At 36.9% G+C, this 27430-nt stretch overlaps 2 protein-coding genes across 2 annotated transcripts; one reads left to right on the top strand and one right to left on the bottom strand.

Annotated features, from left to right (window-relative positions):
* Positions 1-3508: 3508 nt before the first annotated feature.
* On the bottom strand, positions 3509-4166 carry LOC104810546. Its single transcript, XM_019202230.1, has 2 exons — positions 3928-4166; positions 3509-3729 (listed from the first exon to the last, which is right to left on the bottom strand). The coding sequence occupies exons 1-2, from the start codon at positions 4037-4039 to the stop codon at positions 3602-3604; spliced, it is 240 nt and encodes a 79-aa protein (XP_019057775.1). The 5' UTR covers positions 4040-4166; the 3' UTR covers positions 3509-3601.
* An 18152-nt stretch (positions 4167-22318) lies between these two features.
* On the top strand, positions 22319-26891 carry LOC104810548 (probable LRR receptor-like protein kinase At1g51890). The gene is made up of 13 exons (XM_010536891.1): positions 22319-22570; positions 22655-23186; positions 23586-24064; positions 24146-24290; positions 24391-24462; positions 24548-24619; positions 24737-24814; positions 24984-25135; positions 25221-25468; positions 25558-25684; positions 25775-25840; positions 25920-26109; positions 26191-26891. Exons 1-13 carry the CDS (start codon positions 22486-22488, stop codon positions 26597-26599), a joined length of 2655 nt encoding a protein of 884 aa, XP_010535193.1. The 5' UTR covers positions 22319-22485; the 3' UTR covers positions 26600-26891.
* Positions 26892-27430: the final 539 nt, after the last annotated feature.

Here is a 27430-nt window from a genome sequence, read left to right on the forward strand (position 1 = left end):
AACAAAGATATTTTGATTTATCATTTCGCCATAAAACTGTTATTAGACTTCAATCTATGCTAGTTGACCAAAAAATAAAATAAATCAAATTCTCCGTTTGGACATAAAACATTTGTTAGACTTCAATATATACAAGTTGACCAAAAAATAAAATAAATCAAATTCTCTGTAATATGACGCATGGTGTTTTGAAATCAAATTTTTTTTCTTTTAAAAAAATGCAATATTAGGACAAACACGATAACATATTGAATCATTTTCTTGGGTTTCGGTCAAAGTACCGTTGGATTCTTTATAACAAAAATGAAGGAGTAACCGTGAGCATATATTCTTCCACAGCTGACTATATTGCGTTGACTTTTAGCTTTAACATTTTCAAGACACGAATTCATACTCGATGTGATATACGTATATATTGACGGATCTACGTTAGTATCACTGAATCGAGTTAAAAATCAATCGTAATTAATTAAACTAATTCATTCAACACTTTAAAGAAAAATTAATCTCATTGTCAACATTTGCAGAATAAACATTGTATTATTCAATCAGCCAAATAACATTTATACATAGATATAGATGTAAAGTAAACTTCCATTAGAACAACCAAATTAGTCCTATTAGAACACTAACATTAATCCTATTAAATTGATTTAACTCTTCATAATTCTCAATAATTTATCGAATTTTACAGAATTTGTTTAGATTCATCGCTGTGTATGTTTTTTCTTTTTATGGAATTAGATAGCATATAAACTCAGACTTTTTTTTTATCATTGATTTCAATTCTCGCTCCTCTTTTTTTTTTTGTAATATTACTATAGACAATAGGGGTAGCTATTTCGGGTTTCGGTTCGGATTTGGTTTGGTTATATTCGAGTTCGGTTATTTCGATTATAGAAAAATTATAACCATTCGATTTTTATATAAACTTCGGTTCGCTTCAGTTCGGTTATTGTTCGGTTCGGTTTCGGCAAAAATTTTATTTTTTCAAAGAAATTGTAGGTTTTTTCGGTTATTTTTTTATTCGGTTCGGTTCGGTTTCAGTTTTTTCGGATTTACAGAAATCATAACCGTTCGGTTTTAACGTCGGTTTCGGTTCGAATACAGTTATGTCTTATTCGATTCGGTTCGGTTATTCGGTTAATAACCGAAATGACCACCCCTAATAGGCAGGATTCTAGAGTATTGCTTCCATATCTTTGTAAGAGTGAACTCCTTGTCATCCCTCACTAGAGCTCTAGCTTTTATGTTTCATAACTTTGCTAATTTTGAAGCTTGTTTTGCATTTTACTTAAATTTCTTGATACTTTCTTGCTATGCTTTCTTGATACTTTCACACAAAGTTCTTGTTTTTATTCTTACAACACATAGAAACATTATTTGTATCATACAAAACGTTCGTAGTATTAAGGTAATATCGAAATATCTATATTATTTAACATAGTTTTCCTACGTAATTTTTTCAATATATATTACAATAATGCCATTAACGTTCTATTTTAAGGGTCGTTGCTGCAGCGGCATGGACAGCAAGCGCCTCTAGGAGCCGGGGCACAGCACATGCATTGCGGACACATTCGGATCGGAGTCCCGATTTTTCTGTTTCCGGTTATACGAGTATCTAAAAAGAAGAAGAAATCAAACAAAGAATCAGTACAAAAGATATGCTCTGTATGGATTTTATACAATGAGATATCGGCCTTTTTTACGGAAAACTCTAGACAGACTTTGAGGTTTCTTGCCTGTCGGTTCAGCGTCGGTGATATGTATATCTGCACGGAAAAAAAATGGCACGAAGAGAAAGAAACGATGTTTGTACTATAAAATCTACTCGATGATCGATATGTTCATCGTGTTTTCGGGATTTACTTACTTGCATTACATGGAAGAAACGCAGTGGGAGATAGAAGGATGGCTATGATGAAAAGGGTCAGGAAGATTTTCCTCGAATGGCTATTTGAAGCCATGGCTCTGTCTTGTTTTTTCTTTCTTATGACTGGCTTGTGTCGCGTTTTCTGCACATGCATTTATAGACTTGCGTTGCAAAAAAGAGAAAATTGAGGAGATAAACTTATTATTATTATTATTATTATTATTATTATTATTATTATTATTATTATTATTATTATTATTGGCTATTATGCTTGATTTGCTTATCTCCTGTATGAATTTTTAGATAGATTGCCCTATAAAAATAATTTGCAATACCAGACATTTATGGATACCTACAAAAATCCAAATCATATATGCTCAAAAAACTATCAAAACTTTTGTGCATGGAATTACAAGCTATGTGAAAATACTATATATATATATATATATATATATATATATATATATATATATATAAATATAAATATGGAGAATTAGATTGTTTCAGTAATGGTGTTCACGAATTTAAAGGTACTAAGTTGCATTCTTGGTGTATACAATGTTTGGATCAACAAACATTTTCAATGGTTTTGGTCTAAAAAATAATTGATGTGTCCTATTTAAAAATATTGATTTCATACACAAAATGCTGTTAACTGTAAGCATATTATTATTCAAGAGCTGACTACTAAAACTCATTCAACACGTAAGTAAATAGATATGTCTAGTTGTCATATTCTTCTTCCTTTATTAACTTTATTTTATCTAAGAGACGAATATATATATATATATATATACTGATCCCGTATTTTGTCCGACTATAAGATTTGATAGAGATAGCAAAATTAACAACGTTTATTAATCTACTTATTGTCCCCAAATTATTAGCATTTGTTTGTCTTAAACATTGACGTTTTGATTTTCCAATTAGTTTCATTTCTATTATCTTTCTTATTAGTTTTTATATTTTTTTAAAAATATATCCGTTCAAATTTTTTTATATGATTTGATTCGATTTCAAATCCATTCAATTTTTTTTGGTGAAAAACATATTGATTTTTTTTTCAGAAATGCTATTTTTAATTTGTTTTTTTTCAATTGTTTTTATATTAATTATTGTTTCGACTAATTTGATTTTTAGATTTATAGAAAACTATTTCAATATTTACAAAAAAAAAACTATATTCAAATTTTTTTTTGATCAAATTCTTTCCGGACACGTTAGCTGTTATTAATTATCCGTAAATGTCAACCGTTTTGTAAATTATGTCTCGGTCAACTCTTCATGCGTGGAATTCTTGGTCATTTACAATAACTGTAGTTTCTGGTCAAAGTTACGAACTATAAGCCGAAATCGAATTCAATAATTAAAAAAGTTTATACTATGAAAACATTTTTTCCCTTTAAATCCTATATAACATGTTTTCTATTTCTGAAATGATGAATATTCGTAGGACGAGCAATTCCTATCGAAAATTTAACGTATATTCTAACCCAAGATTTATATATATATATATATATATGTCATTTACACAGAATTTGATGTGCCTAACGCAATATTGAAGTTTATTTTCAGACAATTTCTTTTAAGTTCTTGGCTTTAATACCGATGCTTTGGACATGATCTTTGTCATGTCAGAATTCAGATTTATTGCTAAAGACGAAAGAGATTACGAGACGCTAAACAGAACGACAAAAAGCATAATTCCGAATTCTTCTCTCTGTGTTATGGAGACTGAGAGTGATGAGATTGAGTTTGAATGGGCGATGGACAACATCTGCAGCATGATCCTAGCGGCGGCGGCTCGCAACACACGCAAGCTGGGCATATCGGGCGTTTCGTACTTATAGAACCTTTGCAGCATTTTGTAACGAAATCGATGAGACATATGAATGAATCAAATAAACAAGAACCCTTTGGCGTAGTTAATCTGACAGAACGGATTGTTTTTCAAGTTATCTAATCGGAAATTATACTGCTAATAGACTCACATAATTATCCAATTATCTCTCGATACAGACAGATTCATGTTCTTTTGTTTGTGCGTATACCTGTCGGGATCCGAGGCGTGCGAGCAGCGTCGCTAGGTGATAACGGAAGAAATAGAAGAGAGAAGATGAAAATGGCCAGGAAGATGGATTTGCCATTGAGAACAGGCGCCATTGATGCTTGCCCGTCTCTCACAATAGCAGAAGTAGGGAGAAAAACAAAGTTTCCTTGTGTTTTGATTGATGTGGCATGTATTATGAGAGGACATATATATATATATATATTGTATATTATAGGTGGGTATTTTTTTTGTAAGGCATTTAATGAATTTGTCTGTGGGTATTATTGAATCTGCAAGTGGCAAAGACTTTTATCATATGTCTGTTCAAACTCTGTGTCCTCTCATAATCTTGAGTTCCTCTTATTAGACTTTGTATCCAAATCTCAAAATTCAGACATGTTAAAGCAATAAAATAGCATATTCAGCATCTAGAAGGTTCAAATTGATAAATGGAAGAATGCAGTCAAATCTGGACAGCACACAAGGAAAGAAGTGATAAAAGGAAAGAAGACATTCACATCAATCAAGAAAAGGCAAGGCATATATTCGAAGGATATTGAGAGAATCACTTGGAGAGGTCTATATATACTGAAGACCCCATTACAGAAGGAATGTCGAGATTATTGCTATTGAGAAGCAGAGTCTGTGACCTTGGTGAGAGTCACATGTACGGGAAACACTGGTGAGAGATATCTGAGAGAACGTGAGATAGATCTGAGGGGGAGCTTTAAGTAACAGGCGAACCGCTCACTGGCCTAGACGAGGTCTAGGGTAACACGTGGTGTGCGCTGCACACAAAGTGTTTGTGGCTGATAGAATTTCTTGTGATACTGGGGTTTTTACTCAGAGGGAGTGAAACTGGGTGGGTTAAGTGCTACTTGGAAAGGATTGAAGTGTACTTGACACATATCAACGAAATAGAATCGGTTTGGAAATTTTTGATTTGCAATATCGTGTGAGAGTGCTTTTTTAATTGGTATCAGAGCAGGTCACTGATCGTAGGAATATTTCCTCTCATATCGGTGTAAGATTCAGATTCACACGATGGAAGGTTTCAAGAAGTTTCAATCGCTCGGGAACACTACTATGCTCGACTCAACCAACTATGGGCATTGGAAAGTCAAGATCAGTTCTTATATTCGTGGGCTTGATGAAGATACTTGGAGTGCAGTTACAGACGGATGGACTCGACCGACTGATATTATCGATGGAATTGCCAAAGTGAAACCAAAGAGCCAATGGACAGATCAAGAAAAGCGGGACTCTGCCTTGAACCAGAAAGCGCTATCTATCATTTTCAACAGTGTTTGTCATGAAGAGTTTGAACAAATTCAAGGATGTGAAACTTTCAAGGATGCATGGGATACTTTGGAGCTTATACATGAAGGAACATCCAAAGTGAAAAGAAACAGATTGGATATGATAGATCTCCAATTTGAGCGCCTAAGAATGGGAGATGATGAGAGTGTTAAAGAGTTCTGTGGGAAGTTGAGTGCTTTGTCGAATGAGGCGAGTGTACTTGGAAGGAGAATCAGCAATGACAAACTTGTGAAGAAGCTCTTGAACAGTGTACCAGAGCAATGACAAACTTGTGAAGAAGCTCTTGAACAGTCTACCAGCAAAATATCATTCTCAGATCTTGGTGTTTGAAGGAGTAAACAATCTAGAGACCGTCACATTCAAGGAAGCTGTAGGTACTTTCGCTGCCCATGAATTGAGGCTACAATTGATGAATGGAGGGTCATCTGTCCAACAGAAAAAAGGACAAGGGATCGCTCTTCATGTTCCTGTAACAAGAGAGACCGAGTTAGAGAGTAGAAAACCGGTGAAGAACAAGAAACAGTCTGAAGAAGAGTTGCATGATGAGATGGCTTCTGTCATTAGGAAGTTCAACAAGTTCTTCAAGGGAAAGAATAAATTTGGACAGCAAAGTGACAGAGATTCAGGAAAATGCTTGGAGTGTAAGGGTGCAGGACACTAGAAGGCTGAATGTCCGAGCATTGCAAGGATGAAAAGCGTGCTGAAAAATCTCAAGGAAACTCAATGCTTTGAATGCAAGGGTTTTGGTCACACAAAGAGGGAATGCATAAAACAGAAAGGAAAATCCTTGATTACTCATGAAGATGACTCTTCAGATGAAGAAAGTGAGGGTGATGAGGATAATCTATCTAACTTTGTGGCATTCCTCGGGGTTATCGAAGAAGAAAATGATGAAGTGATAAATAGTGATGATGAAGAAGTCACTGAGGAGGAATTGTTCGAAGAGATGAACAAACTGGTGAAAATGAATAAGCAGCTGATCAGTGAAAAACAATAGTTGGAGAAGGATCTCAGTCGAGTTCAGATGCGACTGACAGACACTCAACATCTAACTTTGTGGCATTCCTCGGGGTTATCGAAGAAGAAAATGATGAAGTGATAAATAGTGATGATGAAGAAGTCACTGAGGAGGAATTGTTCGAAGAGATGAACAAACTGGTGAAAATGAATAAGCAGCTGATCAGTGAAAAACAATAGTTGGAGAAGGATCTCAGTCGAGTTCAGATGCGACTGACAGACACTCAACATAAGCTAGCTCAAAAAGAAGAAGAAGCTTCACTTATGAAATGTCAGTTGGAAGGCACTAAGAAGAATCTGCACCTTCTCGGAAATGGAACTGGAAAGCTGGTGTTGGTTGTAATGCTCTAGGATGATCCATGATATGACATTTTACTTTGTATTGATTCATTGATTTATGAATGCATTATTTATCCGGTATACGATTAGCATGTTTGTTGTATTTCGGCATCCTTGGATCATTAGAGAATGATTCTAAACTCCCTAGTCAGTCATCATTGTGGGAACAATGTTGAATGAAGACTAGCATGAGGTGTGATCAACGCGTTGGATGTAGATCACAATCATGGGTACTCGTTGTGAACGAGTGACTGGATGACCCGCATGAGATTGTCACATGGACAGAGTCATGACTTGAATCTCATACAGCGGTTCGTTTATGGATCCTCATACCTGAGATGTCTAGAGTATCTGATATGAGGAGTGACGTGTCTTGACTGCGTCAAACGTCGTCTTTAACCGGATGATTATAACGGCGTTGATCAGATACGTTCACGAATCATATGGAGATAGTAGACATGCAATATGGGATTTGTCACCTCCTTAACGGGAGAGATATCGCTGGGCCCTCTCGTGGAAGTCGGACTATGAAAACGCGTGGCCACGCTATAGATGAAGTTGCATCTATTTTATTAGTCGATTTGCCAAGACGAGAAAGCAGTTGAACTTGAAGGGTGGCTCAAATCATGCCCTTGTTCAACTTATGATATTGTGAGACAAAGGATCAGAATTCGAGCTGTTAATGCCTTGGTTAGATCACCTCTAACTCAATTCTAAATGGGTGGTCATGGCGTCTTGGTAGAGGTCAACCATGACTTGTGGTTCGGGAAAGGTTCCTAAAGTCACTACCACTTAGAATGGGCCTACAGGGTCACACACCAATAGGGATGGACTTATACGTGAAGAATACGAAGAATGGAAACGAGATTTGACCGAAACGAGCATGAAAAGGAGTTTTCAGTGCGTTGGTCCGGAACTGACCAATTTTGGTCAGCCCCGGACCAAGTTTGGTCAGTCCGAGAGGTCCGGAAGCTCGGTCCGCGGTCATCTGTCAAGGCCTGGTCCGGCTGACCAAGAGTTGGTCACCCCGTCGGACCGAACTGACCAAGAAGGGTCTTGGTCCGGAGCTGACCACACGTGGTCCGCCGGACCAAGCCTTCAGGTCAGCCGGTCCGTGGGCCTCGGACTAAGCTTGGTCCGCCGGACCAAGCTCTTGGTCCGACGGACCGGGATCCGGAATATTTCCAAAAATTCGTTTTAGGGTTTTCTAATCTTATTTAGTTTTGGGATTTTCGTCCAAACTAAAAAGAGAGCCGACCTAAAACTCAGAGAAACATCCTAGAACCCTAGAGAACCTGTTCTGTTCGATTTATATTGTCCCGGGATTGGATCTCGTCTCTTGAGTTACCCTTTTCTTCACTAATCCTAGCAGATTCGTTCCAAATCGTTTGGAATCCTTCCCGTCGGTGTGGATACGTGTAGAGGAGTTGTACTTTCAGCTCTTGGTGATTTAGAACAGGCCCCGGATCGAAATAAACTTCAAGTCTCATCGAGAACGAGGTAAGTAACGATTCCCTCGGTGATATACACGATCTTTCAGGTTTTTTTTGCGAGTTTGGTTGCGTGTGACGTTTGACTAGGTTTAGATCTTTCTTCCGCTGCATGAAACCTAGTAAACCAAACCCTAGATCGATATGATCGCATGCTAGGAACCCGTAGATAACCCAACAGCTGGATCATTTACTGGGATTAGGTCGAAACTCTGGAGATCACTCTGGCCTTGGATATCAAGGTAAATCACATTCTGATCTAAAATTTGTGTCTGGGGGAAATTTGAGTCAAGAACCATCTGCAACCAAACGAAGTAGTACTCACCCACGACAGTTTGTGAGAAAGACTAATTGGAGAGATCGAGAAAATAGGAGTTGTTATCACTGTGGCAAAGAAGGACATCTCAGACGTAACTGTTTCTATTTAAGGAGAAACAGAGGAATTTCCAGGTATCCACCACCATCCTATGATTATCATCCTTGGAATCTCAGGTGGGATCGTAAATCAGATTTAGCGTGCAATGTGGCATACACTACTGAGCAGAACAACGATACTGGAATCTGGTACTTTGACAGTGGATGTTCCAGGCATATGACTGGTAATCAAGCACTGTTGAAAGGGTTCATTGAAACACCAAGTGGAGGGAGTGTTACATTTGGTGATGGGAAACAAGGAAAGATTCTGGGTAAAGGAACACTGGATCATGCTGGGCTACCCAAGCTGACTGATGTCAAGGTAGTTCAAGGACTGAAAGCCAACCTCATCAGTATTAGTCAGCTATGTGACAATGGGATGAGAGTGAAATTTACGAAGAATGCCTGCTTCGTGTCTGATGTGGAAAACAAGTGTGTCCTAACAGGGAAGAGGAATTCCAATAACTGCTACACTTGGATCAACTCAAAGAGAGAATCTACGCAACATTTGAGTTTTCTGGCAAAGAAAGATGAGGATGGAGAAGATGTAGACACAAAACTCTACAGAGGGATGGCGGTCAAGCGGATCATTAAATATGTGAAGGGAACTCTGGAGTTTGGATTGCACTACACAAAGGTCTCTAGCTGCGAGTTGTTGGGATTCTGTGATGCAGACTGGGGAGATCATGTTGACGATCGACGAAGTACTTCTGCTGAAGCAGAATACATTGTCTTGGGAAGCTGTTGCACTCAACTTCTGTGGATGCGCCAGATGCTATTCGATTACGATATCAACTTACCCTCTTTTACTGCACGTTGTGATGATACGAGTGACATTAATATCTCAAAGAATTTTATGCAACATCATTTGCTACGGGAACAAGTTGAGAAGAAAACCATGATGATTGAGTATGTTCCTACTGAGAAACAATTAGTTGACATATTCACTAAATCTCTAAATATGAACAGGTTTTTTGATTTACAAAAATCCCTTAGTGTGGGGGAGCTCTAATTTTATTTTCTCAACATCTTAGAAGAAAAATGTGCAGAAAAGAGTACAGGTCAGGAGATGTGAAAGTCAATGAGATGAAAATGAAGATCAGAAGGGCTTCACTATTTCTCAGGTATATCTCACTGATATAGTAGATTCAATACAGGTTCTGGTACTCCGCTGTCATGAAAAAAAAAGGGGAAAGAAATGAAAAATAAAAGAACAGAAAGGGATATCTATACAAAGTTCATGACATGAGTAAACAAATGAGCTGCTCGGGTCTAAGTTGTGAGACGAGATTCTATAGGATGGTCTAAGGGCTGAAGAACAAAAAAAAAAAAGTTCTGAATACTCCGCTGTAGATGACAGAAAAATTGCATATATAAGAGTATATCTCTAAACGAGATAGTCTGGATCTAAATGAAGGGAAGTCCTTGTTGATACAACGTCCTAGAAGTTCAGAACCTGAATACTAAAGAGTATGAAAAATTGTTCAACACTGTGTATGGTTTGAGAAGTGCCTGAGAATGTGTGAAGTGCAACTGACCGAGAGGATCATTTCAGAGACTCGATTATCTTGATGACAGGTATCTCTAACTTAATCGTTTGATTCTCTTTTGTTGATGTGTGATTTTTTTAAAAAAAATGACCTGTGATTATTTAGACGCTTTAGTAATATGAACATGCTAAATTGTACCGAGGCGGGAACTAAAAAATCACTAGTGTTTTCGAAAAACTTGAAATTTTCCGTTTAAATGAATGGTTTTCAAACTTGTCTGGATATTGAGCTTAAATGTTTTTTGAGCTTCTGCTTAAACACACAGGGGGAGAAAATGGAAATTAAGGTTCGATCAGTTTCAGATGCTAAGATCAACATTCCGCTGCGACTAAGTCTGATAATACATGATCTGATCAGGAAGAGTAAACTGAGTGTGAACAGTAGTTCAAAATTACTAAAGTAGATTTCACTTAATTCTGTGTTCTGGATGCTACGTGTGTTTGCTGTCTGAATTTGTCTAGTGATATGACCTTGGTTATGTGTGTCATGTTGAACCAAATGTGTAGACATATCTTGGTTGTTATGAATTGCGATTACGTGTTCTGTGAGTTTGAGTGTGTTTAAGCAGAAAGTCAAAAAGGGGGAGAATGTTAAAGCAAGGAAATAGCATATTCAGCATCTAGAAGGTTCAAATTGATAAATGAAAGAATGGAGTCAAATCTGGACAGCACACAAGGAAAGAAGTGATAAAAGGAAAGAAGACATTCACATCAATCAAGAAAAGGCAAAGCATATATTCGAAGGATATTGAGAGAATCACTTGGAGAGGACTATATATACTGAAGACCCCATTACAGAAGGGATGTCGAGATTATTGCTATTGAGAAGCAGAGTCTGTGACCTTGGTGAGAGTCACATGTACGGAAAACACTGGTGAGAGATATCTGAGAGAACGTGAGATAGATCTGAAGGGGAGCCTTAAGTAACAGGCGAACCGCTCACTGGCCTAGACGAGGTCTAGGGTAACACGTGGTGTACGCTGCACATAAAGTGTTTGTGGCTGATAGAATTTCTTGTGATACTGGGGTTTTTACTCAAAGGGAGTGAAACTGGGTGGGTTGAGTGCTACTTGGAAAGGATTGAAGTGTATTTGACACATATTAACGAAATAGAATCAGTTTGGAAATTTTTGATTTGCAATATCGTGTGAGAGTGCTTTTTCAAGACACATAATCAATGAAGATATATACGAAACTCGGACCGTGCGTTCAAAGTCTCTCTTCCATGTTAAACTTTTATTGCCGTGTTTAGTGATTCATCGAGCCGGGGAAAGCTTAAAGTTTACAAACAAAGTGAGAAAGAAGTCACTTGTTAGCAATTATGTGGTTCAAAGCCTGCAAAAGAGATACGTTTGTAGAGCAGTTAATATTTTACAGTTTATGTATTTGCAGTTGTTTACGTAGTGTGTTAGTGCTTTATAACTTCCTAGTTGCAGTTTGTTTTTTCTATATATATGTAAAATTTACGTTTGAGTTCTGTATGAATGAATGTTTGAATTGGAAATTGTATTGTTCCGTGCAACATTCATTACATCAATTTGGAGACTGTAGATAAATCTGCAGTGTGTTGGGTTCTGTTTTGATACCAGAATTTTATATGTATATGTGTGAGTTTGTTTGTGAAATTTAGATTTTCGTTTTGTGAGAGAGTTTACAGTGGTATCAGAGCGTTCGTTTGATCTTGTTGAGAGCCTGTGGAGTTTTTTTCCGAAAGAAATCTGACAGAAAATGGATCAAGTTGAAGCTGGTGGTTCCTCATCTCTCCTAATCGCTGTGGTGCCCGTTTTTGATGGTGAAAACTATCATTTGTGGGCTGTGAGAATGAAGACGTACTTGGAAGGAGCAGATCTGTAGGAAGCGGTAGAAGAGGATTATGAAGTTCCTCTTCTGAATGCGAATCCCACTCTTAATCAGATTCGAGCACACAAAGAGAAAATGACAAGAAAGGCTAAGGAAAAAATTATATTTTCTCTTGTGTTTCTCCTGCGATCTTTTCTCGTCTCATTGGTTATACTTCTGCAAAGGATATGTGGGAGTTTCTAAAGAAGGAGTTTGAAGGAGATGAGAAGATTAAAGGAATGAAAGTATTGAATTTCTTGAGAGAGTTTGAAAGGCAACAAATGAAAGGTTCTGAATCGATCAATGATTATGTGTCAAGGTTAACATCTATTGTTAACAACATAAGAATCCTTGGTACTGATATGGAAGATGAGAAAGTGGTTCAGAAACTTCTTGTTTCTTTCCCAGAAAGATTTGAAGCAACTATTGCTTCTCTTGAAAACACAAAAAAGCTCTCTGAACTGAAACTTGCAGAAGTTGTCAGTGCTTTGCAAGCCCAAGAACAGAGGCGTGCTTTGAGAAAGGAGGAGTCAACAGAAGGTGCTATGAAGGCTAAGGCTAAGGCGAAGTGGAACAATTTTGAAAAGAAGGAGATCAGAAGCTAAAAATTGATCAGGGTAACAAATCTGGAACTTTATTTGATTCTGGTATAAACTCAAATGTTGCAGAGCCTTGTAAGCATTGTAACAAGGAAAGACATCCTTATTGGAGATGTTGGAAGAAAATGGAGCGTAGGAAGTGCCACAAGATCGGACATATTGAGCGTTATTGTAGAAGTGATCGAGCAATACTGCAGAAATTGCGGAAATTGCAGAAGAGGAACACCTATTTGTGGTTTCATGTTTGGAAACAAATATGGAAAACGATGACTTGACATCTGATTGAAATGTTTAAGAGGCATTGAACCAAGAAGGAGTTTGTTAGCAATTATGTGGTTCAAAGCCTGCAAAAGAGATACGTTTGTGGAGTAGTTAATATTTTACAGTTTATGTATTTGCAGTTGTTTATGTAGTGTGTTAGTGCTTTATAACTTCCTAGTTGCAGTTTGTTTTTTTCTATATATATGTAAAATTTACGTTTGAGTTCTGTATGAATGAATGTTTGAATTGGAAATTGTATTGTTCCGTGCAACATTCATTGCATCAATTTGGAGACCGTAGATAAATCTGCAGTGTGTTGGGTTCTGTTTTGATAGCAGAATTTTATGTGTATATGTGTGAGTTTGTTTGTAAAATTTAGAGTTTCGTTTTGTGAGAGAGTTTACTTCACTCTTTATTGATTTGCATAAGAGACGTTCTTGTTTGCTTGTTCTTACACAATAGAAACCTTAAAGAGTAGAAAATCAAAGTTCACATCGTCTAGACGACATCATAACCGAGTTGACCGAAGCACCGATGTTTTCAAGGGTTGCTGCAGCCGCAGGGGCAACATCTGCCCGGTGGGGTACGCCCACAACACGCGCACTGTGGACACATAGGCGGTTCTCTCAATATTCGCTCCGCAACTATATCACAGGAAAAAAAATGCTTATTTCGGCATAGAACACGACATGAGTTCGGTCTTAGATATATCATACGAATCCAATGATTAGTTGTTTACCTTCAAGATGTAATCGAGCCGCATGGCAGAAAAAGGTCGGAGACGAGATCAAAACAAGTACGAGAACGGATAAGATGATTGCAGATCTTGGCGAGTTGCTTGCCATTGCAGCTTTTCTTTGCTGTGGATGAGGAAATTGATAATGTTTTATATGAAACAGATTTGTCAAGATGACATTCAATAAGATAAACTACTTGATTGATCATTCTTACAAGATTCTTTTTTTTTCTATTTTAATTTATTCATATTCAAACGAACTATGTAAGCATATCTTGAAATATCTATAAAGACATAACAAAGAGATGACTTTGCGTGAATTAGTTGACTTTTGACCTTCACTACGGATCTGTAAGAGCAAGTAATCAGATTCATAACTGTTTTAAGGAGCAAACACTTGAAGCTCATCTCAACATGGAACATGTTTTCTATTTCTGAAATGATGAATATTCGTAGGACGAGCAATTCCTATCGAAAATTTAACGTATATTCTAACCCAAGATTGGGTGGATTAACTGGTAAGAGATTTGGTAAAACTCTTCACCAACTCAGTTTAGACGTTTGGGGAAGGATATTCACCTAAACTTTTCCGATCTTTTGATATATATAGTTAGGTTTCATGAATTTCCGGAATATCAAAATAAACGTATATTCTAATGTGAAAAAGTAACTTTAAGAACGATGATCAAATGTAAAATCGATGATATTTTGTATTTATGAATATATTAATGGTTGATTTCATTTAACTGCACTAGAAGTGGGCCCAATTATCCAACCCGCATATGTGGTCCGACCGATCTAAAAATTTACGAAAACAAAATATCTGAACCACATGAACCGATTATACGACAGAGATAGGGAAATGGTTTTCCTTGTATATTATCATTAAGTATACAGCGTATATATACAAATATATGACAACAACTTATAGCAACTAAATAGCTAAGAATCGGGAGAATAATACTAAAGATAGCAACAAGAAGATATCAGTAGGATCTCCTTCCATTATACCTCCGCAAGATGAGGCTCGGATGCGAGACCAATCTTGACACGTAATAGATCGAACCGAGCGCGGGGTAAGGGCTTGGTTAAAGCATCAGCTAACTGATCTTGCGAGTTGACGTGTGTAACTCGGAGATGTCCATCACGAACCAGACCATGAATGAAGTGGTAATCAATTGCAACGTATTTCATTCGGGAATGAAAAACCGGGTTCGAACAAAGATACGTTGCGCCGCGTTATCGCAGTAAATCACCGGTGGAACTGAGGCAGCATATCCAAGCTCAGAGAGGAGAGAGGACAACCATCGGACCTCCGAGGCAGTGGTGGCGACAGACCGATATTCAGATTCGGTCGAAGACCGAGCTGCAATCCTTTGCTTCTTTGATGACCATGAGATAAGGTGACTCCCCATTTGAATGGCTATTCGGTTCCACACCGAGCTATTCAAAGCTCCGAACGTTTGGTTGTTTATGCTTTCCTTGGCTACGACCATACGCTCCCAATAAACTCGACCCTCGTTCCTCACCATGCGTCTTTGTTGGTTACTCACCGACTCAAAGCGCTTTTCTCTGCCTCAATCCTTCGTCGTCTAGAGTGTATGCATCTCGTCATGTGACATTCTATGAGTCGTCCTTCCCTTATCATTCTCTCTGTTCTGAACCACACATGCCCGACACAGACAAGTCTAACCTCTCTTATTCACCATTTCATTCTCTTGTTCCAGGCTGCTCATACATGCCGTTGTCTCCACCGTTATCGCCCCAAGCGCTGATCATTCGTTAGATCTTGCACCACCGTCGCTTCAGGCCCAGCCAACCTCTTTGCCTCTACAACACTCCACCACAGACCTGCCTAACCCTCGCTCGGCCAACACTGATCCTACCCCTCCTAATACCGAGACAGAATCACCTGTCATTGACTCACCAATTCAACCTACAGAAATACCTTGTGCCCCAAGAAACAACCACCCGATGAAAACACGCTTGAAAAGCAACATCATCAAATCCAACAACAAATATGCCAACCTAGTCACCAAACCACCACCTGCCGACCTCGAACCGACCACCGTCTCTCAAGCTCTCAAATCACCGTCTTGGAGACAAGCAATGACGGAGGAATTTGACGCTCTTGTAAAAAATGGAACATGGGAATTAGTACCTCCCGATGTTTCACACAATCTAGTCGGATGTAAATGGGTATTTCGAACTAAACGTCATGCGGATGGTTCTTTTGACAGTTGCAAGGCTAGACTCGTTTCCAAAGGATTTCACCAACGGCCCGAAATAGACTATCACGATACATTTAGTCCCGTCATCAAACCGGCAACAATACGCCTTGTTCTAAGTCTCACCACTACTCGGGGATGGTCATTACGGCAGCTCGACGTAAATAATGCGTTCCTACAAGGCCGACTTCACGATGATGTGTACATGGTTCAACCTCCGGGCTTTATCGACCAAGATCGTCCTTCTCATGTTTGCAAATTGCATAAGGGCTTGACAGGAGGTGGTGATGGATCCGAGGATGGCTGAGAAGATGAGCCTATCCTGACGAAACCAAGCAGCAATCGCGGGATTGTCTTTGGTAGTGCCATTGTCGGTGAGACCGAGACAGCTTTGTCGACATCCAGAAAATCGGCTAGATTATAGCCTTGGAGGAGGGAGCGTTGCTGGAGGCTCCACGTTAGGTAGTTTATGGCAGACAATTTGGTGACGTTAGTCACGTTGATGTTGATCAGCGGAGCCGAAGAATCATCAGGGTTGTAGGGATGAACCGTGTCATTTACGGTTGGAGAGTTGGTGGATGTGGCGCCGGCGGTGGCCATTGTAGGCTGGGAATAAAAAAAATGTCTACGGAACCAGGGGCTCCTGATACCATATACGACAGAGATAGGGAAATGGTTTTCCTTGTATATTATCATTAAGTATACATTGTATATATACAAATATATGACAGCAACTTATAGCAACTAAATAGCTAAGAATCGGGAGAATAATACTAAAAATAGCAACAAGAAGATATCAGTAGGATCTCCTTCCATTACCGATAGTTTGGGTATGAATTCAAATTTTTTATTTCAAAAGTCAATGTACACGATAAAATTGCAAAATATTATCTCAATCTTCATTAAAAATTTTAAATTAGCTTTTAGATGTCTAAAAAAACAATGAAATTAATAATACCCATAATATTTGTTAAGAATTAGGAAATTATCTTCAACTTTTTTTCAGCAAATTTGAATCGAGTACCGAGCAAAATATCTAACCTCATGTCAATTTGGTTCATTGAAACCCAAGTCATTTAGATTGTATGAACTAGCCCATTGGGTTGATTCCACCCAATAATAATTAATTTGGATCAACCCATTAAACCTATTCAAAATCCAATTAATCTATATATATATATATATATATAATATGTGGATATATATATGTTTATAACAATATCTTATTGTAAAAACGTATAATAGGTTTAATGAGAAATAAGTTGGTTGACTAAATCAATAATTGTGATAGGTTACACTTACAACCGATGTAACCATTTTAATAAAAATAACATAACAAACTTATCCATTAATTATAATTATTAGATTGGGTCAGGTCGAACATCATCTATAAATAATGAAGAAAGGAATGCGAAAAAAAAATGTTGCTTATATCTAAAACTTTTTGTATATATAAAATCTATATATACAATGTCGGATTTTCCTATATAGAATTCGAGTATTTTTAAAATTTTTGAATATTAAGACTCTGATCCATTCCAACTGATAATGGTTTAGGGTAAAATTCATTCTTGACCTAGATTCCAATCTAAGAGAAAAAAATCAGATGTCTTGATAAGTAGTAGGGTAAAAAAAAAGAAAACAAAAAGAGCAATATAGTATTTCCAACTTTTTTAGACAACGTTGATTTAGGCATTTGTAAATTGAGGATGGATTACTTAAAGTAAAATTTTGCCATTATATCTTAACCAAATAAAAGCATCAAAGAAACGATATTAAAAAATACATATAAATGTCCCCAAACACTCTTTTATTTCTTGGCTTGCAGCAAGAAATAGGCTACCGACAAGGGATCGCATGACGGCTTGTCTGTTGTGCGACGCGGATTCGGAAACCATAGACCATCTCTTTTTCACTTGTGATTACAGCAATGACATATGGCGTGGGTTGTTGCGATCCTCGACTCTACGATGTCCGACACTATACTCCCTTCATGACAATCTGGGTTGGGTTAGTTCTTGCTGCATCAACGTCTGCCTCAAGCTAATGGTGCATCTACTCCTACAAGCTGCAATCTATTTCATTTGGAGGGAAAGAAACTCCCGTCTGCACAATGATGAATCGCGGCCGGTGGGGCTCCTTGCGAAAGAGATCCTAAGCTCGACACGACGTAGACTTTCCAGCATCACCAAAGACCTTCGGTGAAGCCCACTTGTGACTCGATACTTACCATTTGGTTTCGTTATTTTGAATGACTGTAACTTCCATGTTTGTCTTCTGCCTGAGTTTCTGTAACTGCTTTTTCTGCCTGGTATGCCAAGGCTTCTTGTATGTAAACGAGGTTAATTTAATATATTTACGGTTAACAAAAAAAAAAACATATAACCATACTAAGGAAATTGATAAGGGATTCAGAACTAAGATGACGGCACTACGAGCAAAGGATCCGACACTCGCCTCAACTTCTCTATGGTTATGGTTTTCTAGACATTATAATCCCTACTATACTTAGTTGTTATTGGATCGTGGTTAAATGTCGTCTTACTTTTGTTTATATGTAATCTTTTCGGAATAAAGTATATAACAACACCCTTTAACAAAAAAATAATAATAATAATTCAGGGTTCAAATGTTGAATCCTTCAAATGTTATTGACCTTGCCCGTAAATAAAACAAAAACAAAAAATAAACTGAAAATCAACATGAAACTACTTGGAACATTTTTTAAGGAATAAAAATAATTTTTAATGTGTAAGGATATTACTAGGCAATAGAGGACGACTGGTTCATGGTGGTCACCGTCAATGGCGGCGAGTCAATGGTTTATAAAATGTCCGGTTTAGATGCTGTCATGATCGTTGATTGCGATAACCAGTTCTGTCATGCTCTCCAAAATTCTAATATTTTATTTTTATTTTTTCTCTTGAAACTGCTAATGATTTTCGGATTTTAAAGATTAGTTTTTAATTCCGCATTTTTTAAAATTAATGTATGGGTTTTGGATGAGAAGAAAATACTTTGATGAGAAATTTTAAAAGTTCTAAATTTGTTTAGAAAAAGAAAACAATAAATCTATTGATTTCAAGATTTTAATCTCTGGAACTTTCGTAGCCATTCATATTTCTTTTGTTTGACATCAATAAAAATAGATAAGTACGTGTAGAAAAATATAAATCTATATATATTTTTCATTTGAAAATTTATTATACAGATGATGAAAAACAATTGTTTTGGGAAAAATGTCATATTATTTTTTTCGCAATATTATTTAAATGATATAAAGTTGAATGATTTCAACCTGTCATCTATATTCTATCTTTGTCGATAATATTTATGCATATTTTTGTGAACGTACTATTATACCTATGGAATATAAATATCCAATAATTAGTTCCATAACTTTAGAGAAAAAAAAAATCAACTTACAAATATTGACAAAAAAAAAATATTGAATTTTTATTTTATCAAATAAATATTTCCACTATCCACAAAATAATTATTTTAAAACGTGAGAGGTGATAAAACATCATCATAGACTTAGTAGAAGCAGCCCAAGTTTCATGTTTCATATAATAATTATCATTGTTGAGCTCACAAAAACTTTGTAAAGGTCTTTTATACATGATTACAAGTATCCCACTTGTTTATACATTAATTATATATTTTATTTGATTGGCTGTTTTTGGTTCTTCCAAAAAAAAAAATTAGAAAAGACAAATACAGATTTATGCAAAGGTATTGACAAATTGAAGTTTTTGAAGGGCAAAAGGATCCGAATGTGAAAGGAATGGATGTCTCATTGAATTACATTAATAACTCCTACAAAAGAAAAAATCAATCAAATTCAATAAAATTATCGAATAGATAAAATTGAATATAAAATATCCAACATATCTAAAATGAATTTTATTTTAAAAAATAGGCTGAATATTATTTTTAGAGTTAGATGAATTGAATTGGAAATGAAGCTAAAAATAATTGAAAAGATGAACACAAATAAAAGTTACATTTAAAATGTTTTTTTATTTATTTATTGGGGAGAGTATCTAAATGATGAGAATTGAGTAATTTCAATTCGTCAACAAATTTCATTCTTTGTGAATAATTTTAATGCACATTTTTATGAATTTTTCTTTATCCCAATTTAATCTATGTAGCTAATAATTTGTTTACATATGGGTTCAAAAATGTTTTAGAAAAAAGAAAAATTAAAAAGTCTGATTTTTCATGTAATAGACACTAATCTGCATTGCTTTTAGAATAATATATTTCCACTATTCCACGAAATAATTATTTAGAAATGTTAGAGGCGATTAAACACCATCATAGACTTATTATAAGCAGCACCAATTACATGTTCCAAAAAAATAATTAGTAAAGTCATTGATTCATTTATGACCACCACCAATCTTTGAAATGGTCTTTTATAGTATATGATTGCAAGTGCCCCACTTGTTTATGCATCAATTATCTATTTGATCTTTGTTGTGGCTGCAGTTTTTCTTCCAAAAAAAAAAACAAAAAGAAAAAAGAAAAGAAAAGACAGCGCAAAAATGTTCATAAATTAAAATTTTTGAAGAATGTAAAGAATCGGAAAGTGAAAGAAATAGAATTTTCAGTGAAAGAAATAATAGAATTGAATATTTGTACGGATCGGATACGGATACGGATATCCAAAAAATACCGGATATCCGATCCGTGCCCACCCCTAATATTCATACATTGAAAATTCTATTTCTTTCACTTTTCGATTCTTTACATTCTTCAAAAATTTTAATTTATGAACATTTTTGCGCTGTCTTTTCTTTTCTTTTTTCTTTTTGTTTTTTTTTCGGAAGAAAAACTGCAGCCACAACAAAGATCAAATAGATAATTGATGCATAAACAAGTGGGGCACTTGCAATCATATACTATAAAAGACCATTTCAAAGATTGGTGGTGGTCATAAATGAATCAATGACTTTACTAATTATTTTTTTGGAACATGTAAAAATGTTCAATTATCATATACCGGATCAGACTTTTTTTGGAACAGATTAGTGTCTATTACATGAAAAATCAGACTTTTTAATTTTTCACTTATCATATACCGGATCGGATATCCGGTATTTTTTGGATATCCGTATCCGTATCCGATCCGTACAAATATTCAATTCTATTATTCGTATCCGATCCGTATATTTCGGATATTCGTAATTTCGGATATCCGTAAAAATCACGGATATTTGCGGATATCCGTATCCGATTTAAAATATAATAAAAATAAAAAATAAAATAAAATAACTCAAATACGAATAAAATATATAACACATCAAATACAAACAAAATTCAAAAATTAAAACTCATAATAAAACATAATTAATCAATTCAAATGCAAATAAAATAGATTACGTATTGCATATATTTCGTAAAACCTCTTTATATATATATATGTAGTCATATTGTATTGGTAATCAGATTTACCATACATTGTGTCTTACTTTTCATTTATGTTAATCTTCAATACTTCAACAAATAAATTGTCACAACTCAAAGAGCAAGACCAAAGAATACACAGTAGTAACCATGGAACTAGACCAAGAAAATTTTGGATCATTGAAATAAAAGAAGCAATCGCATAGATATGATTTTTCTATGGACGAATCAAGAGAGACGACATTTAGAGATCCCCTACATAGAGATAGATATGTATATGAACTAGAGCAAAACCAGAAAAATCTCTATGGAAGATAATATGTGCCAAAGAAGACCACAACACAAATAATCTCTAATCCTAATACAAAATCGACTCATCAGAGAATCAAAATAAAATAGGAAAGAGACTCTCCCAAAAGCAAGACGAAAAACAGTGAAAAAACATGATGAGGAATGACAACGAATGAGAGAGGAAGTGAGGAGGCGGAGATATTAGAGTTGTTGACAAAAAAAATGAGAGAAAAAACCCTAGTATAGTTTTTTTCTTTTTAAAACCCCATAAATATAAATTATTTACCAAATTATCCTATATTTTATAATATTACTAAAAAATATGGATCGGATCGGATAAATCGGATAATTCAATTTTGATATCCGTATCTGATCCGTATGCGACAAATAGTTTAAAATCAATATCCGTATCCGATCCGTAAACTTCGGATATCCGAATTTTTTGTTCGGATACGAATCGAATAACGGATCGGTTCGGTTTTTTCGGATATTATGCCTACCCCTAATGAATATCAAAACTATGTAAGTCACATCCTTGTTGAGTACATTAAACGTCAATAAAAAGTAAATAAAATAATTTCAATAAATAGTGGAAATATTCAACAAATCCGATTCAAAAATGCAATTAACGACGGGAAACAAATGAAAATAAAAATTTAATTAAAAAATAAATATTTTTTTTTATTTAAAACCAAATCCTAATTAAATCTATTTTCAAATAGAATGTGTTCAAAATTCTGATTTGTTGATATTATTCTGACGGATCTTGAACGGCGTACACGTCGGACAAGACCTAGACTCCACAAGAAACACGCTTCTACTTCATCTCCATTGTCTTCCCCCATAAATATATTCTTACAAGAACAATGATTTGAACGTTTCTTCGTTCAAGAATGTGAGAATGTCGTATGCAGCTAATGTCACTGTTACAAAAGAGTTGATTTTTCAATGTCGAAGACGACTTATATTGAAGCCATCGGAGCACATTCGATCAATTCCGCAGCTTTTAGCTCTTGTTTTCGCCTTCATCTCCTCTGAATCAGGAAACCCATCTCAGAACAATGGGTTTTCATGGGTTTTTCTTCTTCTTCTTCTTGATCGGAGCTTTTGCCGTTTTCCGTTCGGTTCAAGCCCAAGATCAAACAGGTTCTTGCATGTCTTCTTAGTTTCTGAAACAACATTTTCAATCTTCTGTTCTGTTTTCTTGATGTCCGATCTTGTAATGAACAGGATTCATCAGTTTGGATTGCGGGTTGGAGAAAAGTACAACGTACACAGAGAGAACGATCAATATAACGTACGAGTCAGATGCAAAATACATTGACAGTGGAGAAACCAACAAGATCAAAATTGATCAGACACAGTTTCAGCAGCAGACTTGGTCCCTAAGATACTTCCCGGACGGGCAGAGAAATTGTTACGGTTTCAACCTTACGAGGAACCGAAAATATCTGATAAGAGCTATGTTCTTGTATGGGAATTATGACGGTAGAAACGAGTTCCCGGAATTCGATCTCTACATTGGTCCTAACAAATGGACAACCATTGACATAAAAGGGGTATCTAATACTTCAATGGTTGAGCTTATTCATGTCCTTACAGCGGACCGTCTCCAAGTTTGCCTTGTCAAGACAGGAAAAACAACACCGTTTATCTCGTCTCTCGAGCTTCGACCTTTGAGAAACGACAGTTATGTCACTCAGAGTGGATCTTTGATGAGGGAATTCAGGGTCTACTTTGCCAACACTACAAGGTTCATCAGGTAAGAGAGAAGCATCCGTCTTTGTGATTTTAAGAAACTTACAATCCAAATCCTACCCGTTTGATCGAAAGAACTGGGTTCGAATCACATTTTCTTCGAATTTTTTCTTCGACGATCAGTAATGCGATCACAAGAATCAGACACTTCTCCACAATCCAAATGTTATTTTCAAGAATCTGATAGTATCATTTCTGTAAATTTTCTGTACACAAACCCCATTGATGCTTCTCCTATCCATAGAAACCAAATGGGTGTTTGAAAAGGACATAACTTTTCCAATGGTTATGTCTCTCCTAACAGGCACATCCATAAACAAAAAAGCATTCCCTTTTAGTTGCATCTATACATTAAATTTTGTATTTTCTTTTCGATTTGTAATCAACAGAAGGATCTATGCAGGTTTGAAGAAGATATCCATGACCGTTCTTGGATTCCGTACTTCCAAACGGACTGGTCACAGCTAAGCACAAATCAGGTTGTTAAGAATGGTAACTTCTACGAGCCTCCCGAGCTTGCCATGAGAACTGCCGCAGTGCCTGCAAATGCAAGTGTTCCGCTGAACATAGTGTGGAATCTTGACGATATATCTGCACAGTCGTATATATACATGCACTTTTCCGAGATCCAGAACCTGACGACGAATGATACGAGAGTGTTCAACATTACTTACAACAATGGCAGGACTTGGTTCACGAGATTCAGTCCTGAGAATTTACAAGTAACCACGATATACAATCCTGCAGCTGTGAGTTCTCCCGACGGGAAATTCAACTTTTCGTTCGTTATGACCGATAACTCCACTCTTCCTCCACTTATCAATGCCCTCGAGGTTTACACAGTCGTAGACTTCCCGCTATACGAGACAGACCAGGATGAAGGTATGTGTTCCTTGAGACTTTACTGTTTCGTCTTTAACTTATCTGATTTCTGACATAATTAAACTGTTTTTTTTCCGGCAGTTGATGCTATGATGAAGATCAAGGCCACATATGGATTGAGCTCTAAACTTAGCTGGCAAGGAGATCCGTGTTCTCCTCAAGATTATCGGTGGGAAGGTTTGAATTGCAGCTATCCGAACTCCGATGCACCAAGAGTTACATCTCTGTATGTTTTTTGATTTCATCTCAAGAATCTTGTTTCTTTGTTCTTCTGCAACTTCAGAATGAAGTTCTGATTGTTTTTCATTTGTTTACCACAACATTAGGAACCTGTCTGCAAGTGGGTTAACCGGTGTCATAACGCCTGACATATCCGAGCTTACGCTACTGACAGAGCTGTAAGAACCTAAACTCGCAACCGGAACTAAAGTTTGATTCTTTGATGCTCTTGAAACATAACTTTGCTTATTCTTTAATGGGCAGAGATCTATCGAACAACGATTTAACAGGAGTCATTCCAGCGTTTCTCGGTGATATGAAGTCGTTAAAACTCATGTAAGCTTCTGCACAAGATTTAGATTCTGCTATATTTTTATTGTTACGTCTTCTCTCTCGTTCCCGTTCTTCTTCTCCTTTTGTTGTTGGTGTGAAACGTTACGTTTTACGCTGCAGAAACTTGCGTGGAAACCGGAAGCTGAATCAATCGATTCCGGATTCTCTTCGCCAGAAGAGTGATTCTTTAACCTTGCTGTAAGATTATCAATCTTCTCCGAATCCTCTCCCAATTTTTTTAATTTCCATCATGAATTCGATGTCGTGTTCATACTAACAAGGCGTACAGAACGTTGTTTTGTTTCCTTTACGAAGTCGAATATCCAATATTTTTCTTGTTTTTCATGGCCACTTCTGTTAATTACAGTTTAGATGGATCTCCGGATAGAAAGAGTAGCAAAAACAATAACAGCGTGCCCGCCGTTGCTATAGCAGCACCGGTAGCTGGGGCTGCGGTTCTTATGGTCATCATGGCCGTCTTCCTCGTCATGAGAAGGAAAAAACGAAAAAGTGCAGGCAGTATGGTCTTGAATTCAATTGATATGAAATCAGCCCTTGAGTATCCTTTTCACGAATTCAATTGTTGTATATGTTTTGTACACAGCTCCCCAGCCCTCATCATTCGCAACTGAATCGGATACTGGAACGAAAAGGACATCGGATGCAATGATCATAACAAAGGAACGGAAATTCACCTACTCCGAGGTGCTGAAAATGACGAATAACTTCGAGAGGGTTCTCGGGAAAGGAGGCTTTGGAACGGTGTATCACGGGCACTTAGACGATAGTCAAGTGGCTGTGAAAATGCTGTCTCATTCCTCGGCTCAAGGGTACAAGCAGTTCAAGGCAGAGGTAAACACAATAAGCTAACACTACCCGATTTGCTCGTTAATCTTAGACTAATTGCTCGTTAATCTTTCGATGTTTTATCTTCTCCTCAGGTTGAACTTCTTTTAAGAGTTCACCACAGGAACTTAGTGAGCCTTGTGGGTTACTGTGATGACGGCGATAACTTGGCTCTGATCTATGAATATATGGCAAATGGAGATCTCAAAGAACATCTATCCGGTAACAATCTAATAGACATGTTGTTCGATCATGAACGAAAAGACAGCATTTCGGTTTCGGTTTCGTAAATTCTTGGTGGAAATTATACAGGGAAACGCAGAAGCGACGCTCTCACTTGGGCGACAAGAATGCGGATAGCAGTAGAAGCGGCACAAGGTGAAAATCTTTACGTTTCTTTCGTCGTATGGTTCACTACAACCTGGAAAGGGAGTTTGATGAAGCTAATGTTATATAGGATTGGAGTATCTGCATAATGGATGTAAGCCTCCAATGGTGCACAGAGACGTGAAAACGACAAACATTTTACTGAGCGAGCAATTCCAAGCGAAACTGGCGGATTTTGGGCTCTCGAGATCGTATCCCGTCGAGGGCGAATCACATATCTCTACAGTTGTTGCCGGGACACCCGGTTACCTTGACCCCGAGTGAGTAAAAAAACCGATTTTTCGAAATAAAACTCGTCATTTCACGTCGTGGTTATCTCTATATTCCCCATTCTCTTGCAGGTATTACCGAACGAACTGGTTAACCGAGAAGAGCGACGTTTACAGCTTTGGAGTTGCGTTGTTAGAGATAATCACGAACCAGCCAGTGATAGACAAAAACAGGGAAAAGCCTCACATCCCGGAGTGGGTTGGATTCATGCTTGTGAAAGGGGACATCAGAAATATCGTGGATCCGAAACTAAACGGGAACTACGACACGAACAGCGTGTGGAAGGCCGTGGAGCTCGCGTTGTCGTGCGTGAACCCTTCATCAAGCAGAAGACCGACCATGCCGCACGTGGTAATGGAACTGAACGAGTGTTTGGCCTTCGAGACGTCGAGGATGCAAGGCAGCCAAGAGATGTATTCGAGGGATTCTCTCGAACTCACTGCCGCTTCCATGTCGGAATTCGCTCCGGGGGCGAGGTGATGTGAAAGCCGCAACTTCTTAGTTTTCGATTTCGTCGATCACTGGGACATAACTTCATCCGTGGATGCTTTCTTTGCGTTTCTATGTCCTCATCAAATATGAAAGTGCGATGTTTTTCGTTTTCCGACATGATTGTTTCCAAAGAAGCAATGTATATGAAAGGCCAAACACTATGTTTTGTACATGAAGTTGTTGTTAGATTACGGAAAGACAAAACTATGTCCTTCGGTTGTGGTGGGTGTACAAAGAATGAATACTTTGCCTTTATTTATCATATAATTTGACCCGGTGATCGAATTATTGTAATCGATTTGACAAGGGTTGGAGTGTTCTTGTCCGATGGAGGAAGGATGGAATCTAAATATTGATTTCACATCTAAAAAATGTAATTGAGTCGGTAAATCTCTAGTTATAAAATAAATTTGAATGTATCATTGATCCCAATTGTGTATATTTTTATCTAAATTTGGGTATTTCTGAAAGAATTTAAGAGTATAACTTCAAAAAAACAAATTTGAAGAAGAGATGCTCAAGATTTCAAAGAAAATACTAGAAGAGAATTCTCCATGTCTCATTAACTTTCAACTTTCTGACAAAGGTATTACAAACCTTTTAACCAGATACGTGATCATTCAAAAAGGAAATTAAAACAACATTACAGGAAAATATAAAGCTATTTAAAGATAGAAAAGGAAAGACTAATATCTCTTGTGATGATGAGGAATATTGCAGATTCATGAGTTGATATTGATGCCTAAATCACTCCATGGACTATGCCACTCATCAATCAGTCCATAATCAGATTCGTGTGCGAATGTCACCATACGTGTC

Source organism: Tarenaya hassleriana, unplaced genomic scaffold (genome assembly GCF_000463585.1).
Source record: "Tarenaya hassleriana unplaced genomic scaffold, ASM46358v1 Cleome18, whole genome shotgun sequence".
NCBI classification, from domain to species: Eukaryota; Viridiplantae; Streptophyta; class Magnoliopsida; order Brassicales; family Cleomaceae; genus Tarenaya; species Tarenaya hassleriana.